General features: G+C 44.2%; 5 protein-coding genes across 6 annotated transcripts; 3 read left to right on the top strand and 2 right to left on the bottom strand.

Moving 5' to 3' along the window:
- Positions 1 to 176: 176 nt before the first annotated feature.
- LOC108053781 (putative gustatory receptor 59f) lies at positions 177 to 1555 on the bottom strand. Its single transcript, XM_017136503.2, has 4 exons — positions 1506 to 1555; positions 537 to 1446; positions 333 to 485; positions 177 to 278 (listed from the first exon to the last, which is right to left on the bottom strand). Exons 1-4 carry the CDS (start codon positions 1553 to 1555, stop codon positions 177 to 179), a joined length of 1215 nt encoding a protein of 404 aa, XP_016991992.2.
- A 132-nt stretch (positions 1556 to 1687) lies between these two features.
- On the top strand, positions 1688 to 3028 carry LOC108053786 (putative gustatory receptor 59e). The gene is made up of 3 exons (XM_017136509.2): positions 1688 to 2632; positions 2693 to 2848; positions 2921 to 3028. Exons 1-3 carry the CDS (start codon positions 1688 to 1690, stop codon positions 3026 to 3028), a joined length of 1209 nt encoding a protein of 402 aa, XP_016991998.2.
- A 369-nt stretch (positions 3029 to 3397) lies between these two features.
- LOC108053785 (sodium channel protein Nach) lies at positions 3398 to 5882 on the top strand. Its single transcript, XM_017136508.2, has 6 exons — positions 3398 to 4138; positions 4198 to 4294; positions 4359 to 4462; positions 4541 to 4619; positions 5072 to 5426; positions 5623 to 5882. The coding sequence occupies exons 1-6, from the start codon at positions 3447 to 3449 to the stop codon at positions 5880 to 5882; spliced, it is 1587 nt and encodes a 528-aa protein (XP_016991997.2). The 5' UTR covers positions 3398 to 3446.
- Positions 5883 to 6032: 150 nt separating this feature from the next.
- LOC108053795 (protein brown) lies at positions 6033 to 9105 on the top strand. Its single transcript, XM_017136519.2, has 8 exons — positions 6033 to 6426; positions 6508 to 6740; positions 6950 to 7542; positions 7603 to 7797; positions 7862 to 7967; positions 8023 to 8124; positions 8180 to 8636; positions 8707 to 9105. The coding sequence occupies exons 1-8, from the start codon at positions 6270 to 6272 to the stop codon at positions 8892 to 8894; spliced, it is 2031 nt and encodes a 676-aa protein (XP_016992008.2). The 5' UTR covers positions 6033 to 6269; the 3' UTR covers positions 8895 to 9105.
- On the bottom strand, positions 8885 to 13313 carry LOC108053794. 2 transcript variants are annotated; one of them, XM_017136517.2, is made up of 9 exons: positions 13032 to 13313; positions 12755 to 12827; positions 11636 to 12699; positions 11439 to 11573; positions 11245 to 11379; positions 11115 to 11176; positions 10444 to 11054; positions 10170 to 10330; positions 8885 to 10108 (listed from the first exon to the last, which is right to left on the bottom strand). In XM_017136517.2, exons 2-9 carry the CDS (start codon positions 12824 to 12826, stop codon positions 9514 to 9516), a joined length of 2835 nt encoding a protein of 944 aa, XP_016992006.2. In that variant the 5' UTR covers position 12827; positions 13032 to 13313; the 3' UTR covers positions 8885 to 9513. The 2 variants fall into 2 exon arrangements, with proteins under 2 accessions (XP_016992006.2, XP_016992007.2); XM_017136518.2 differs by having other exon boundaries at positions 12755 to 12931.
- Between the last annotated feature and the right edge of the window lie 287 nt (positions 13314 to 13600).

Genomic DNA, 13600 nt, shown 5'->3' on the forward strand with positions numbered 1-13600 from the left:
CAATCTATCGAATTATTTACCTGCAAAATGCAATATTATAATTATTTAATATTTAAACTAATCCAAGTGAATATAGAATATTTAAGTTATTTAAGTCACGACTTCGTAAAATTACTAAAAAAATGTTTTTATATTAAAAAATTTCTTTCGTGATCTTCATTTCCATTAAATTGCTCCTATGTTTTAGTAGTGTTTCCTTGCGAAGATTTAGACAAAGCCTCATAAGTGACATCGTATTGCAGCAAGAAAATGAAGAAATCGGCAGAGGCCACTAGCAACTATAAAATAAGTATTTAAAACGAAATAAAATAAGCTGAATGATCCAAACTTACAGCAGTTATAAACTTCAGGTCTAGTACGATGACTCCACCCACCACATGCTGTCGCACATTCGTCCGCATTTGGAGAATAAAATGGTTTATAGTCTCCTGAAGATCACTGCCAGTACATGACACTCCATTTAACAAGGCCAAGCATTTGGACTGCTAAAAGCTAAATACAGTTTATGTTTTAAAATAAATATTTAGTTTACTCACCTCATTCTGAATATTGTGATTGAAGTAAAGGATGCTGAAAACCTTTCCCAAATGCATGGACAGATATATAATCATGTATAACCACTTGGCCAAGTCGGCCAAGTCTGGGTTTTCAACCCCCTGGTATAGGAAAAATAACACAAGGTTAAAATTCAAGAAACAGCCAACGAAGAGGAGAACAATTGAGTACTGAAACGTTCTGTTAACCAGTTTGGTGAACTTGGTTAAATTTGTATGCTGGAGGCGAAATCTTTGAACCTCCGCGATCCGTGGGTTAAGTGATTGCAACAATTCCCACTCCAGATTTTCGGTTACTTTCCTCTGACGCCACGCGATTCCTTGAAGCAGGAGGTAGTACTGAATAAATGATAAGCTGCTTATGATATTAGGCATCACATAGTTGTTAATACTCAAGATAGATCTCAAGAACACACCACTCTTGCTCCAAATATCAAAGACAAAGGCTAGACAAGTAAAAATAGAGACTAGGAGCAGCTGCAGCATAATAAACTTCTTGGTTCTCTTGGAATCTATGGGATAAACCCTTTCCATATCGGATTCAACAATATCCTTTAAGACTTTTGGCATCCACTTTCTTCCTTGCCAAGTGAGTAACATAATGATGAAAATATGGATCACATAGATTCCAGATTCAATGGCATTCAGATAGCGATCGAGGGAAACCCTTTGTAAAGTGACGAGCACGTATTCCCAGTAACAAACCAAAGAGAAACATCCATAAGCGAAAATCATCCAACATAAATGGAGCAATCGGTAGAATCTATTGAGGCAGCCAGGTAGAATAGTGATGGGCAATGTATTTGCCAATACGGAGATGAGTAGGAACCAATGCAGGGTATTATTTAGCTGTTGAAATCGTTCCATGTATTGTTGATGGTGGGAAGATGACCTAAAATTATAGTTTTAGCATATTTCCTTTGTTAGTTCTATTAGTACCCTTCTCTTGACCAAGCCTTAAGCTTAGCACGTTTGGTTTGAAGTTTATTCGAGCTCCACATGATGACTACTGAGGATTTATAAGCTCTCACAATAATTTGAGGACGTCAAGTCCTTCAACTCAATCATTAATCACATCAATTAAATGGAAACCCCTTAAACCACATATTACCATTAATTAAAATCACCTCAGGATGAACAGTTCGTGTAGCCAGCGTTGTCAGAATATCCTCCTGAATATCAACAGATTTTTTGGGGTATCTCCGAGTGGAAGAAGTGGAATCCATCGTTGGATCCACTCTCTTTGGTGCCTGTTTTTGCTATCATATGTCTGGGCAGGAAGCATTTGGAAGTGTGTTGAATTCAACTTGGAGATGCCCACTATCGAAAGAGTTCTTTACACGATGGAGTTCCCGGGAAATATGTCACTTATTGGTTTTCTGATTTTTCATGCCGTAGTCAACTGTTCCTCTGCCCAGAAAGCGGAGTTGCAGATTCATCGCTTGATTAGAGGACATGATAGCAAAGCTATTTGTGATATGTACAAGAAACATGGTCAGAGGACTCTTCATCTCATGGTGTTAGCTACAGTTTTTCACGGTGTGTGTGTGCTGGTGGATATAGTCAACCATGACTTTATGTTTTGGACTTCTTGGCTTAGCAATAGTGTCTTTAATCTGCCTGCTATAATGTTGAGTCTGGGGCTACTCCAATATGCTCTTCCTGTACATTTACTGCGACTTTTGCTGGAGCAGATGAGGAAATGCCTGGAGGAGTTGAAGTTGCGCCAGAGACCAGTTCTGGAATTAACCAAATTGGATGCTCGATATGAGTCCGCTTTTGCTGTTCTAGTGGACGCAGGTGGTGGTTCCACGCAGTTGATTGACGAAATGCGATCTAAGTGCAATATAATTGACATGCTCCACAAACAGTTGATATCTAAATTTGGAATCTTTTTTTTGCTAAACTTTGTCAATTCTCTTGTCAGTGTTTGTATGGAAATGTACTTGGTTTTCAGCTTCTTTGAGAATCCAGTATGGGAAGAGACCACTTTGCTAATCTACAGGTTTCTTTGGTTAACCATGCATGGCAGTCGTATCTGGTTCATTCTGTCTGTCAACGAGCAGATCTTAGAAGAGGTAGTCATTGTTCTATTAAGGTTATTTTCTTTTGATTTATAATTCTTATGTAACCCCCAGAAATGCAACCTTTGTCAGCTGCTAAATGAGTTGGAGATTTGCAGTTCCCAGCTACAAGTTTCCATTAATCGCTTTTTGCTGCAACTCGAGACGAGTTTGGTTCAACCCCTGGAAGCCTGTGGAATCGTGACATTGGATACACTCAGTTTGGGCGGGGTAAGTGGGTGGAAGTCGCCCAATTAACCCCTTTGTTGCAACAATTAATGTACTCCTTTTGTCCTCCAACAGTTTATTGGGGTTCTGATGGCCTTTGTTATTTTTCTCATACAAATCGGACTGGGAAATAAATCGCTAATGGGTGTTGCCCTCAACAGATCCAGTTGGGTTTTTGTGTGAATAAAATATCTAAAATAAATGCGCTTTCAATAAATGGAAAAAATATATAGTAATGAAGTAAAAAGAGTCTGTTTTTTCATAAAGTATGTATATTATAGGTATATTTTTGATAGGAGGAGAAATACATAAAGTAATTTTTAAAGAATCAATTTCTAATATATTTGTACATAATACAAAATAAACCTATTTTGCCTTAGCTTATAGTTTTTATTTTGAGCAAGACATTAAAATTACTTTTATTACTCCTTTTTTTTGTAGATATTTTGATGTAAGCCAACGTTTAGGGGAGGTCTTTGATTGCCTTTTGTCCTTTAATGTTAGAAATCAGGCTGGGAAAAAAGTCACTAATGGGGGCCAAAAGTATTTCACGTTAGAATAAAAGCGCAGATAGACAAGCCATTGCTTTCATTTGGCCAAAATGACCAACCAACGACTGTGGCTTTGGATTAGGAGAATGTCTACCAGGATTCTCCGAGGACTATGGGCTTTTCTGTGGCTATGCCTAGCGGGCTGTGTGAGTTACTCCGGTCGGTTGCGGGATGTGGTGGCTCAGGCCGGAGCTGAAACGGGTCTCCTGGCAGTCAGTTTGTGCGTCAATCGGAGTATTCACTTTTTGGAGCGGCTTTTTTGGCTGGTGGTGGTCATTAGCAGTGTGATCACCGCTCTGATCCTCAGTCGCTTTCAGCTGGAGCGCTACTTCAGCTCACCGACTGTGATTTCCGTGGATCGGGACTACCGCGGTTGGAATGGATCCCTGCCGGCAGTCACTCTGTGCTACTACGATCACATTGATTCCTTTAAAGCCAATGAATACATACAGGACGTGTGGAATGTGTCCATCATCGACGAGGATTACTTCTACTTCATGGACTTTCTTTATGCGGTAGTGAATGCCACGGCTGGTAACTACGCGGAATTAGCAAAGTTCGCCGAGGACGAACGTTTCGATCAAATTGATCTGTACGAGATGATAGAGCGGGTGGACAGACCCTTTGAGCAGGTCATCAGCAGCTTTGACTCCGGTTTCCAGGTCCATGTGCAGAGGGTGATGACGGAACGAGGAGCCTGCTACGCCATCAACTCACCCATGTCCACGGTGCTTAGTGGCCAGTGAGTATGGGGATCTTAGGTGTGATCCTCCTCCAATCAAGGACTTCTCTCCTTTTCAGGCCCGTTGCCTATGAGTTGATGCCACAGCCCTTGTCCTGCCAGTATGGCAAACAGCAGTGCTACATCCGAATGGATCTGTATGAAAGCACGGGCGTGGTGGGTGATGCACAATGGTCGCCATTGAATAGTTTCTGAGTAAAATATGAAATCAACCTTGCAGCTGGACGTCCATTCGCCATTTGAGGTTTCGGCCACAGAGGCGAACATTGTGGCCCTGCACAAATCCGACGAGATAACTGCCTCGTTCAAGGTGCTCGAAACGGTGTAAGTAGACCAGACTTCCAGATCACTCCCATCCAGACAGTATCATCTCTTTATTTATATGCTAACCCCCATCTCCAGGGCATCGACAAACTTACGCCAACTGAGCGTGGCGCAGCGCAAGTGTGTGTTCAACAACGAGGAGACCTCAAACCTAAAGGTATTTATGACTACCTTATCTGGCTGGGGTCCAAGATGCTCTGGTATTGGAGCGATGGCCTGCGTTTCGGTTCGGCAAATAAACAAATTTCCCAAGTCAAATAATTTAAATTCTCAAGTCAAATAAAAAAGCAGCACTTGATAAGCCGTATCAGTGCAAGGAACTCAAATATTCCTCAGCTGCATCTTACCTTAAATGCATAAAAAGTTTATATATATTATAAAACACGTGCTCGTTATTTAAATATTTGGTTTATAATTATTTGGTTTTATAAGATAAGTCTATTAGATCTGATATCCCACATTGCCTCTTTAGAAGAAATCAAACACAGATATTGTTGTAGTCTCATTAGTTTGTTGATTTATTATAAATGTGGCTCTCTCATTCGTGGTTATACAGTTTAGACTGTCCAATAACTTTCTTAATACCTTAACTCTGATTGATACAAATAGATCTACAGTAAATCCTTGTGCCTGGCAAGATGTCGTGCGGTGATGGCTCTGGAGATGTGCAACTGCGTGCCCTTTTTCTATCCGTATGTCGAGGGACCCAGTTGTAATCCCGCCGGATTCGAGTGCCTGTTGGATTTTAAGTGGCCCATCTGGGCACTGCACATCTGCAAGTGCCCCTCCACCTGCACGGAAATCGAGTACACCATGCAGACGGTGAAGAAGAGCTCCTGGGGCGTGAAGAACAACGAGGAGGTGGCTAGCAGCGAAACAGCCACCTCAAGTTTCCGCTGGGATCTGATCCCTCCGAAGGTCCGAATGCGCCGGGATGTGGTCTACAGTTTCGAGGATTTAGTGGGTAAGTATTCTTTAAAGTTTTGTTCCTGACTCATGTAATATTTGAAACGATAGTCAATCGGATCTCATTTCAAAACCGATTCTAAACAGATAGTTTAGAGTCTAAAAATAACATAAAATAAAAAGAAAGGAAAAATATATTTTAAAAATTCGGTTTTTTAAGGTAAGACAGTTTCTGATAATATTTTATTTTCTAGTATCCTTTGGAGGTGTCCTGGCCCTTTTCGTAGGCGTCAGCGTGATGGGTCTGGTGGAGATGGGCCACGTGCTCATTTACAACATGCTGCTGGACCTCTTCACTCTTCTCCGCCTGGTTTTGGGCCATGTGAGGCGCTGGTGGCGAAGAGGCGACCACAAACTGATGGCGAACCACCTCAATAGTCGACTGCACCACCTTAACGACCGACTCTCTTTGGCCGACACCGCTGAACTGCCGCCGTTTGACTATGTGAATTGATAAGCGACAATTAGCTGGCAACCCAAATGCGGTCAAAAGTTTAATGTTACTCAGGGGGGTGGGAGGAAAAATGGGCGGGGGATGGGTGATGGATTTTGTGGGGGGTAGAAAACCATGTCGCCGGCATCAACGTTGCCCAGTTGCCGCCAAGTCTTCAACGCGAACAGTCGACTGACTGCGTCTGACCGCGATATTCCCAGACAGATTTAAGGTTTCTCCGATCCCTTCCCCCCAAAGATCCCAGGCAGATATGCAAATACATTGTAGGCGGCCGACCCTCAGATAAGATAAGCCTGCTCTGGAGGCGATAAGTGCGAACAATCAAATAGCCTGAGATTCAAAAGTTGCAGTGCGAGGTGACTGAACCCCCCCTTAGATTGTATTAAAATGCAGGAATCTGGAGGTTCTTCGGACAGGGGACAGGGTCCATCGCTGTGCCTCGAGTGGAAGCAGCTTAATTACTATGTGCCCGCCCAGGAGCAGAGCAACTATAGCTTCTGGAACGAGTGCCGCAAGAAGCGGGAGTTACGGATTCTCCAAGACGGTGAGTCAATGCTCCGGATGTGGATGTGGCTATGGGAATGGGACTGATTTGCGGTTCGGCTTGGATCGATTTGATTTGCAGCCAGCGGGCACATGAAGACCGGCGACCTCATCGCCATCTTGGGCGGATCCGGTGCGGGTAAGACCACGTTGCTGGCGGCAATTTCGCAACGGCTGCGCGGTAACCTGACCGGCGATGTGGTTTTGAACGGCATGGCCATGGAACGGCATCAGATGACGCGCATCTCCAGCTTTCTGCCGCAGTTCGAGATCAACGTAAAGACATTTACGGCCTACGAGCATCTTTATTTTATGGTGGGTCCTTTATACATACTTATTGAAGTTTTTCGAGCCAATGGGTTTATGATCATGAAGAAACCTTATTAAAAAGAATTTATAACAAGCTAAAGGTTATTAAAACTTTGTTACTCAGAAACAATTACTCATATTTCCTAGTTAATATAGTAATTCCTATTCCCTATTAGAGGCATTTATTATTTAACTGATCAGCCCCTCATTCTCAGTCCCATTTCAAGATGCACCGACGCACTACCAAGTCGGAGAAGCGTCAAAGGGTGGCGGATCTACTTCTAGCAGTGGGTTTAAGGGATTCGGCACATACCCGTATTCAGCAATTGTCGGGCGGAGAAAGAAAGAGACTGAGTTTGGCAGAGGAGCTGATCACAGATCCCATATTCCTGTTCTGCGATGAACCCACTACGGGATTGGATAGTTTTAGTGCCTACTCGGTGATCAAAACATTAAGGCACTTGTGCACGAGAAGGCGCATTGCGAAGCACTCATTAAACCAGGTCTATGGCGAGGACTCCTTCGAGACGCCGAGTGGCGAGAGTAGTTCCAGTGGAAGTGGAAGTAAGTCCATCGAAATGGAGGTGGTGGCCGAATCCCATGAGAGTCTGCTGCAGGCGATGCGGGAACTTCCGACGCTGGGAATCCTGAACAACAGTCCGAACGGGACCCACAAGAAGGCGGCCATCTGCTCCATCCACCAGCCTACGTCGGACATCTTCGAGCTTTTCACCCACATCATCCTGATGGATGGTGGTAGGATAGTCTACCAAGGACGCACCGAACAGGCGGCCAAGTTCTTCACAGAGTGAGTGGCTTAATCTCATCAAGAGTTTACATTTAATGTGATAGCAATATACTTTTTCAGCTTGGGCTATGAGCTTCCTCTGAATTGCAATCCCGCGGATTTTTACCTTAAGACCCTGGCGGATAAGGACGGAAAGGAGAATGCTGGGGCTGTCCTCCGGGCAAAATATGAACACGAGACGGATGGACTCTATAGCGGAAGCTGGTTACTGGCCCGCAATTACAGTGGGGATTATCTGAAACATGTGCAGAACTTGTAGGTTTTATAGCTCTTACCCAATAACTAATAGAAAATATTTCAAAAATCCTTTGCATTTCAGCAAAAAAATACGCTGGGTATATCAGGTATACCTCTTAATGGTGCGTTTCATGACCGAAGATGTGCGGAATATTAAGAGTGGCCTTATATCCTTTGGCTTCTTTATGGTAAGTTGACTAATTTTGCACCAAGGAAAGAATAGTTCATAATCTCCAGGCATAGATCACCGCTGTAACGCTATCTCTGATGTACTCCGGAATTGGTGGACTTACCCAGCGCACAGTACAGGATGTAGGAGGTTCCATCTTTATGCTGAGCAACGAGGTTTTTGACTTTTGAGGACCATTTTAAATTCGAGAATTCACATATCTTTTTATAGATGATCTTCACGTTCAGTTATGGGGTGACCTATATATTCCCAGCCGCACTGCCCATCATCAGAAGGGAGGTTGGTGAGGGCACCTATAGCTTGTCAGCCTACTATGTGGCCCTGGTGCTCTCCTTCGTCCCAGTGGCCTTCTTCAAAGGATACGTCTTCCTGTCGGTGATCTATGCCTCCATCTACTACACTCGTGGCTTCCTTCTGTACCTGAGCATGGGTTTCCTGATGAGTTTATCCGCAGTGGCCGCCGTTGGCTATGGGGTCTTCCTCTCCAGCCTCTTCGAGTCGGATAAAATGGCCTCCGAATGCGCAGCGCCTTTTGATTTGATCTTCCTTATTTTCGGTGGAACCTACATGAATGTGGATACCGTGCCTGGGTTGAAGTATATTTCCCTATTTTTTTATTCGAACGAAGCACTGATGTATAAATTCTGGATTGACATAGATAATATCGGTAAGATACTTACAACCAGATTATAGTAAATGAAATATTAATTTCTGATCGTTCCTGTTCCCCTTTCCAGACTGTCCTGTGAACGAGGATCACCCGTGTATTAAAACCGGCGTGGAGGTCCTAGAACAGGGATCGTTTCGCACCGCAGACTACACCTACTGGCTGGATTGCTTTAGTCTGATGGTGGTGGCCGTCATATTTCACATCGTCTCCTTTGCATTAGTGAGACGATATATACACCGCAGTGGTTACTATTGATTTGGGGCGCTTTTATTATACTAATTTCATTTTACACTCTTACAGAACTTGATTTCAGCTTAATTTCAGTTGTATTGAGTACTAACGCGGTTTAGTTAGTTAAAATTTGTAATTTTTAAGCACAAACTGTTCTTAATACATCTAAACTTCAGTGGAAAATATTGCATTCATCAAACTTGAGTCGTATAAAATAAATCCCATATAGATCCTATATGCCGTTAATATTTTTTTAAAAAAAATCTTAGTTGAATTTTAACTAAATTTGTGTTCAAGGAAAAGTCTTGGGCGAGTCTAGGGGAAAGCGATCTATAAGATCTATACAAGATGTATTTTACATATACCTATTTATACGGTTGTCTGCCATTATATGAAAAGTGCATGATTTTTAAGAGACCTGGCAGTTAAATAAATTAAACTAAAACAACCAAAAAAATAATTGAAACAATAAACGGAGTAAATTTTTTGCCTAATTTGGCCAAGAACATAACGATACATCCGGCCGCTCTTTTGCCTATTCTGATACTTTTTAGATGATCGAAATAGGTTTTCCAACAAAGAGCTTTTCATTGCCACTGTAAGCATTACTTCTTTAAATAATAATCCTTTTAACTATGCTGCCTTAGCAGTCAAAGGAAATCTGTCGCTTGGCCTTGCCTCCAGAGTTGTTGCTGTTTCCTACTGGTTGCAATTGGAACTTTCGGGCCGAGCCGTTACTTCCGCCACCACCAAAGTAGGGACTGATGTTCTGCTGGTCCTTGCCGGTAAAGTTCTTCTGCGCCGACCGTCGCGATTCGCAGTCCATGTTCTCGCGCAGAGCCAGTCCACCCAGGTTGCTCTTGGACGAGCTGTTCTGCAGCGTGGGATTGGGACGGATTGGTTGCCGCTCCTTGCTAAACAGATCCTCGGAAATGCGGTCCACTATACTCGATTGCGTATCAATCTGGGGCAGACTCATTTGACTCAGACCGAATGAATCTATGGAGTTCTCGCTGCCGAATATGTTGTGCAACGAACGTCCGGAACCGGCTGCTGCTCCCACTCCTGAGGTTTGGGAAAGAAGCAGCTTGCGCTGGGCAAACTCCTCGGGACCGATGTAGCCTGAGAGGCGGGTACTGGACAGCCGCTTGGCCTCGCTCTCCTGACTTCGCGCCTGCAGGTAAACGTCATCCGCATTCTTGCCTGCAATTACGCTGAACGCAAACTTCTTGGCCAATCTGCGAAAAATATGGAGTTTAAATTAAGCGTGCACAAGGAATATCCCAACCCCGAACTTACCTTAGCAGAGTCTCGCTATTGCTGGATGAATGCCCCAGGTAGAATTCTTGGAAGATGCGCCTCACAATGCGTGTAAGGTCGGCCGCATGCTGACGGAAGAGCTCATGCTTCGCTGTGATCTTTCGCTCTTGCAGTGCCTGTGACACAGCCCAAAGCAGTTTCTGTCGTAATAAAAATGAAGTGTTATGACTTTAATAGTGAACAAATCTTAGGGGTGGGAATAAAAATATATCCCGGGGTGCCTCCGCTATCTTTTAACTGGATTCGATCTTACCTTTCGCTGGTTATCCGTCATACTGCTATTCGGAGTGGCGCTCATCTCTGAGTACGCTCGCGGCAGTTTACTCGCCAAAGGCGTACCACTCGCAAAGGAGGAGCAGTTTACCAGGCTGTTACTGCTGCCGCTTAGTCCCAGACTTAGTCGCGATTGGCCAGAGGGTGCAGCTATCTGCTGAGCCAACTTTAGCTGAACACCTGCCGTGGAGGAACCAGCTCCAATGCAGAAGCTCTGACTCTTGATCTTCAGAGCGCGAGGCGTTAAGCCACTGGGGCCACTGCTCTCAGCTCGGAACAATTTGCTGCTCTGGGTAGCCAGATCAGCGGAGTCCTCGTCATCGCAGACGTTCCTTTTCCGCTTCAGAAGCGACTCTAGCTGGTTACTAGTACCCTGGTGGTCCGGCGAAAAAAGAGCACGCTTCGATCGCTCCACTCGATTCGCAATCTCGGGCTTGAAAAGCGGCTTGGGTGGCATGAGCTGCTGTTGTTGCAGCGTCTTGGCTGGGCTTTGGAACAAGGCACGCTTGGAAGTTTCCCTTGAAGGTCCTGGCTTGATGAGATCGGTTCTATACAGTCGCTTGCGGGCGGAAGATGATGGCGTCTTTCGGGCTGTTGAAAATGCATCATTTAGTGTCTAAATCCACTTGCTTATCTTATCCCTTCACTTACCCTTTTTCTTGCTGCCCGGCGTCTTTCGTTTGGGCGTGGCCTTGCGTTTATTTCGCGCTTTTCTGCAAATCCAAATAATACAAATTAGTTAAATGGTATTAATAATAAAACAAAAAATATAATAACCCACTTCTTATCTAGCATTATTTGAGGTCCAATCGAGCTGTTGAGTTTGAGTGAGTTGGTAGCCAGATTTGCAGAGGAAAATATGGCACGGCGCTTGGCTAGGTGACTTAGTCGATTGCCAGGCGATTGGGTTAACATTCTGTGGATGGTCAAGTTTTATATGTAATATGATTTTGGATATGCTTTTTTATTACTCACTTCATACGCATGTTTCGCTTTTTGGCACTCGAGGGAGATCGAACATAGGACGTGGCTGTTTCCACGCCCACGTATCGGTCCACCACGGACATGCTGAGGTATTCATTTTGTTCGGCAGCTTTGTTAAGATTGTAACTGTAGAGGGATATGCATAGTTAAAATATTAAAAGTATAAGACAATATTTAGTAGCTTTTACCTCAGTCCATGATGTCTCACTCCAAGCACCTCCCGCCAGCCCATGTTTTGAGCCTCCGAAAGACTGTGAGTGGGTTTATACAACGAGGATGTTTCACTAATGCCACTGTCCTCAATTGTGGGCGTGGAGGCTGATGACTCCTTAGAGAAAAAGTTGAGTACATTTGCCTTCATGCTGAGCACCATTTTGATGACGTCTACATCGGGCGTGGTTACAGTGGGCGGCGGACGGACGCCCTGAAGACATCGCCTTATCCGCCGATAGAGTTCCCGCTCTCGCCGGCAGTTCTCCAAGAAATGCGATCGTGGATCGTTGGCGTTAAGCTGGGTGGCCGATAAGTCCATCGTCTGCTCATCTACAAAACTAGACTCAGTCGGGGCAGTCAAAGAGCAGCGGGCGCGCACTTCGCTGGTGCACTGCGACTCCTCCAGGACCTCAGGCAAATCCTCAAGTCTTGAGGCCGGCTCCTTATCCACCTGATCATCGTTTTCAGCTTCCTCGTCGCTGTCAGCAAAGAGATCGGGCGAGCGTTCATTGTTGTACTTCTGCTGCGAGGTGTTCAGCGAGGTTTCCAGCACGGTGGAGAGTCGGGGATTGGCATTGGAAGGACCGGGCTTCTCCTGATCCTCAGGTCTCGCAGTCAGACTTTTGATTTTGCCATCGAACGAGAGACTGCCCTTTGTCGTCGTGGATGTGATGGCCACCGACACGGCCATGTCCACGGCATTGCAGCTGTTCTCCTCAATGAGGGTGTCGTAGAACCGGGGAAAGACAATTTTTCCCGGCGAGGGGCGATGGACGGTAGGGGGCTCCACCTCCGGCAGTTTTAGGTTCTGCAGCTGGGAGCCATAAAGACGTTTGTTCACCTGACCATATGGACTATCGCCGAAGCCCAGGAACTGGGATTCCTGGCTGCTTGGTTTCTGGTTGGGTGGTGTCGGGGTTTCCGCAATGGGATTGGAGTTAACGGGCTGGTTGCTCAGTGGTTTCGGTTTCATCAGATACGGCAAATTCATATGCTCCTCGTCAGATATATGGCCCTCATTGTTTTCACTGAGCGAAGACTATAAATACGGAATTTTATTAACTATGCTTTGAACATATAACTATTTATCTTACCCCGCTTCCTGTAGAAGGCTCCGATTCGTAACTGTTGTTTATTTTATTCCTAATCGAGTTGCTGGTGGCCATTCTTCGAATAAAAATAGATTTTTTGTTGTAGTTTTATACCCCAAGTTATTTTAGGCACGCGGCATTTTGTACAGGCTCGCTCCAATTTTTGGAGCTCAATAAAAACTGGGATAGCCCGGAAGAAATGAAAACGAAAGTGCACAAGGGTAGGCAGCTGACGATTTTCTTATCTGAGCCGCATTAATCTTGATGAAAGTGCATTTACCTTTTGGAAATGTGGCACTTTTCCTAGGTCGGGGAAAACTAAGCCGCCCAAGCGAAAAACGCGCGTAGAAGTCGAAGTTTTGTGGGCATTTAATGCGTTCGAGTCGCACGCTCCGAGCCTCTATTAACGTCCAATTATGCGCGCGACTTTGGCGGACTTAGTTCATCTTAAAACTTGATATTAAAACACGTTTAATTAGTTAATTTAGTTATAAAACACTGTTATTATAAGTCGCTATCTTAATGAACATCTGCCTGATTTTGGCGGTGGTACTAACGCGTCGGTGAAATGCCATTAGTGATGGGCGATAGTTTTCCTGTCGGCTGGCAGTCAAGAGGCGGTGATCACGGGGCGCCACAGTATATTTTTGAATACATAGTAAAAAATGTAATACATTTTAATAATTATCAAGAGTCTTATTTATTATTTATTAAATATGTTTTTTTAGCAACTGTTCAACAACGCAGACAAAGTTAAGCCCTAATTTCTAATTTCAATCAATAACCTTACCTATTTCAACTGCGATCTATAAGAACTTTCATTACGTAATGATTTTGTTTAAGTGAGTT

Source organism: Drosophila rhopaloa, unplaced genomic scaffold (genome assembly GCF_018152115.1).
Source record: "Drosophila rhopaloa isolate 14029-0021.01 unplaced genomic scaffold, ASM1815211v1 contig_115, whole genome shotgun sequence".
Classification (NCBI taxonomy): domain Eukaryota; kingdom Metazoa; phylum Arthropoda; class Insecta; order Diptera; family Drosophilidae; genus Drosophila; species Drosophila rhopaloa.

Excerpts from the sequence above, each read along its gene's own strand:
- LOC108053795 (XM_017136519.2), top strand. The coding sequence starts at position 6,270 with ATGCAGGAATCTGGAGGTTCTTCGGACAGGGGACAGGGTCCATCGCTG. Across the intron at positions 7,968-8,022 it reads TATCCTTTGGCTTCTTTATG|ATCACCGCTGTAACGCTATC; the intron begins GTAAGTTGACTA and ends CTCCAGGCATAG. Across the intron at positions 8,637-8,706 it reads GATTGACATAGATAATATCG|ACTGTCCTGTGAACGAGGAT; the intron begins GTAAGATACTTA and ends TCCCCTTTCCAG.
- LOC108053794 (XM_017136517.2), bottom strand. The coding sequence starts at position 12,826 with ATGGCCACCAGCAACTCGATTAGGAATAAAATAAACAACAGTTACGAA. Across the intron at positions 12,700-12,754 it reads AGCCTTCTACAGGAAGCGGG|TCTTCGCTCAGTGAAAACAA; the intron begins GTAAGATAAATA and ends CCGTATTTATAG. Across the intron at positions 10,331-10,443 it reads TGACGGATAACCAGCGAAAG|AAACTGCTTTGGGCTGTGTC; the intron begins GTAAGATCGAAT and ends TTATTACGACAG.
- LOC108053785 (XM_017136508.2), top strand. The coding sequence starts at position 3,447 with ATGACCAACCAACGACTGTGGCTTTGGATTAGGAGAATGTCTACCAGG. Across the intron at positions 4,463-4,540 it reads TTCAAGGTGCTCGAAACGGT|GGCATCGACAAACTTACGCC; the intron begins GTAAGTAGACCA and ends CCCCATCTCCAG. Across the intron at positions 5,427-5,622 it reads CAGTTTCGAGGATTTAGTGG|TATCCTTTGGAGGTGTCCTG; the intron begins GTAAGTATTCTT and ends TTTATTTTCTAG.
- LOC108053786 (XM_017136509.2), top strand. The coding sequence starts at position 1,688 with ATGAACAGTTCGTGTAGCCAGCGTTGTCAGAATATCCTCCTGAATATC. Across the intron at positions 2,633-2,692 it reads ACGAGCAGATCTTAGAAGAG|AAATGCAACCTTTGTCAGCT; the intron begins GTAGTCATTGTT and ends TGTAACCCCCAG. Across the intron at positions 2,849-2,920 it reads ATACACTCAGTTTGGGCGGG|TTTATTGGGGTTCTGATGGC; the intron begins GTAAGTGGGTGG and ends GTCCTCCAACAG.
- LOC108053781 (XM_017136503.2), bottom strand. The coding sequence starts at position 1,555 with ATGTGGAGCTCGAATAAACTTCAAACCAAACGTGCTAAGCTTAAGGCT. Across the intron at positions 486-536 it reads ATCACAATATTCAGAATGAG|CAGTCCAAATGCTTGGCCTT; the intron begins GTGAGTAAACTA and ends TTTAGCTTTTAG. Across the intron at positions 279-332 it reads ACCTGAAGTTTATAACTGCT|TTGCTAGTGGCCTCTGCCGA; the intron begins GTAAGTTTGGAT and ends CTTATTTTATAG.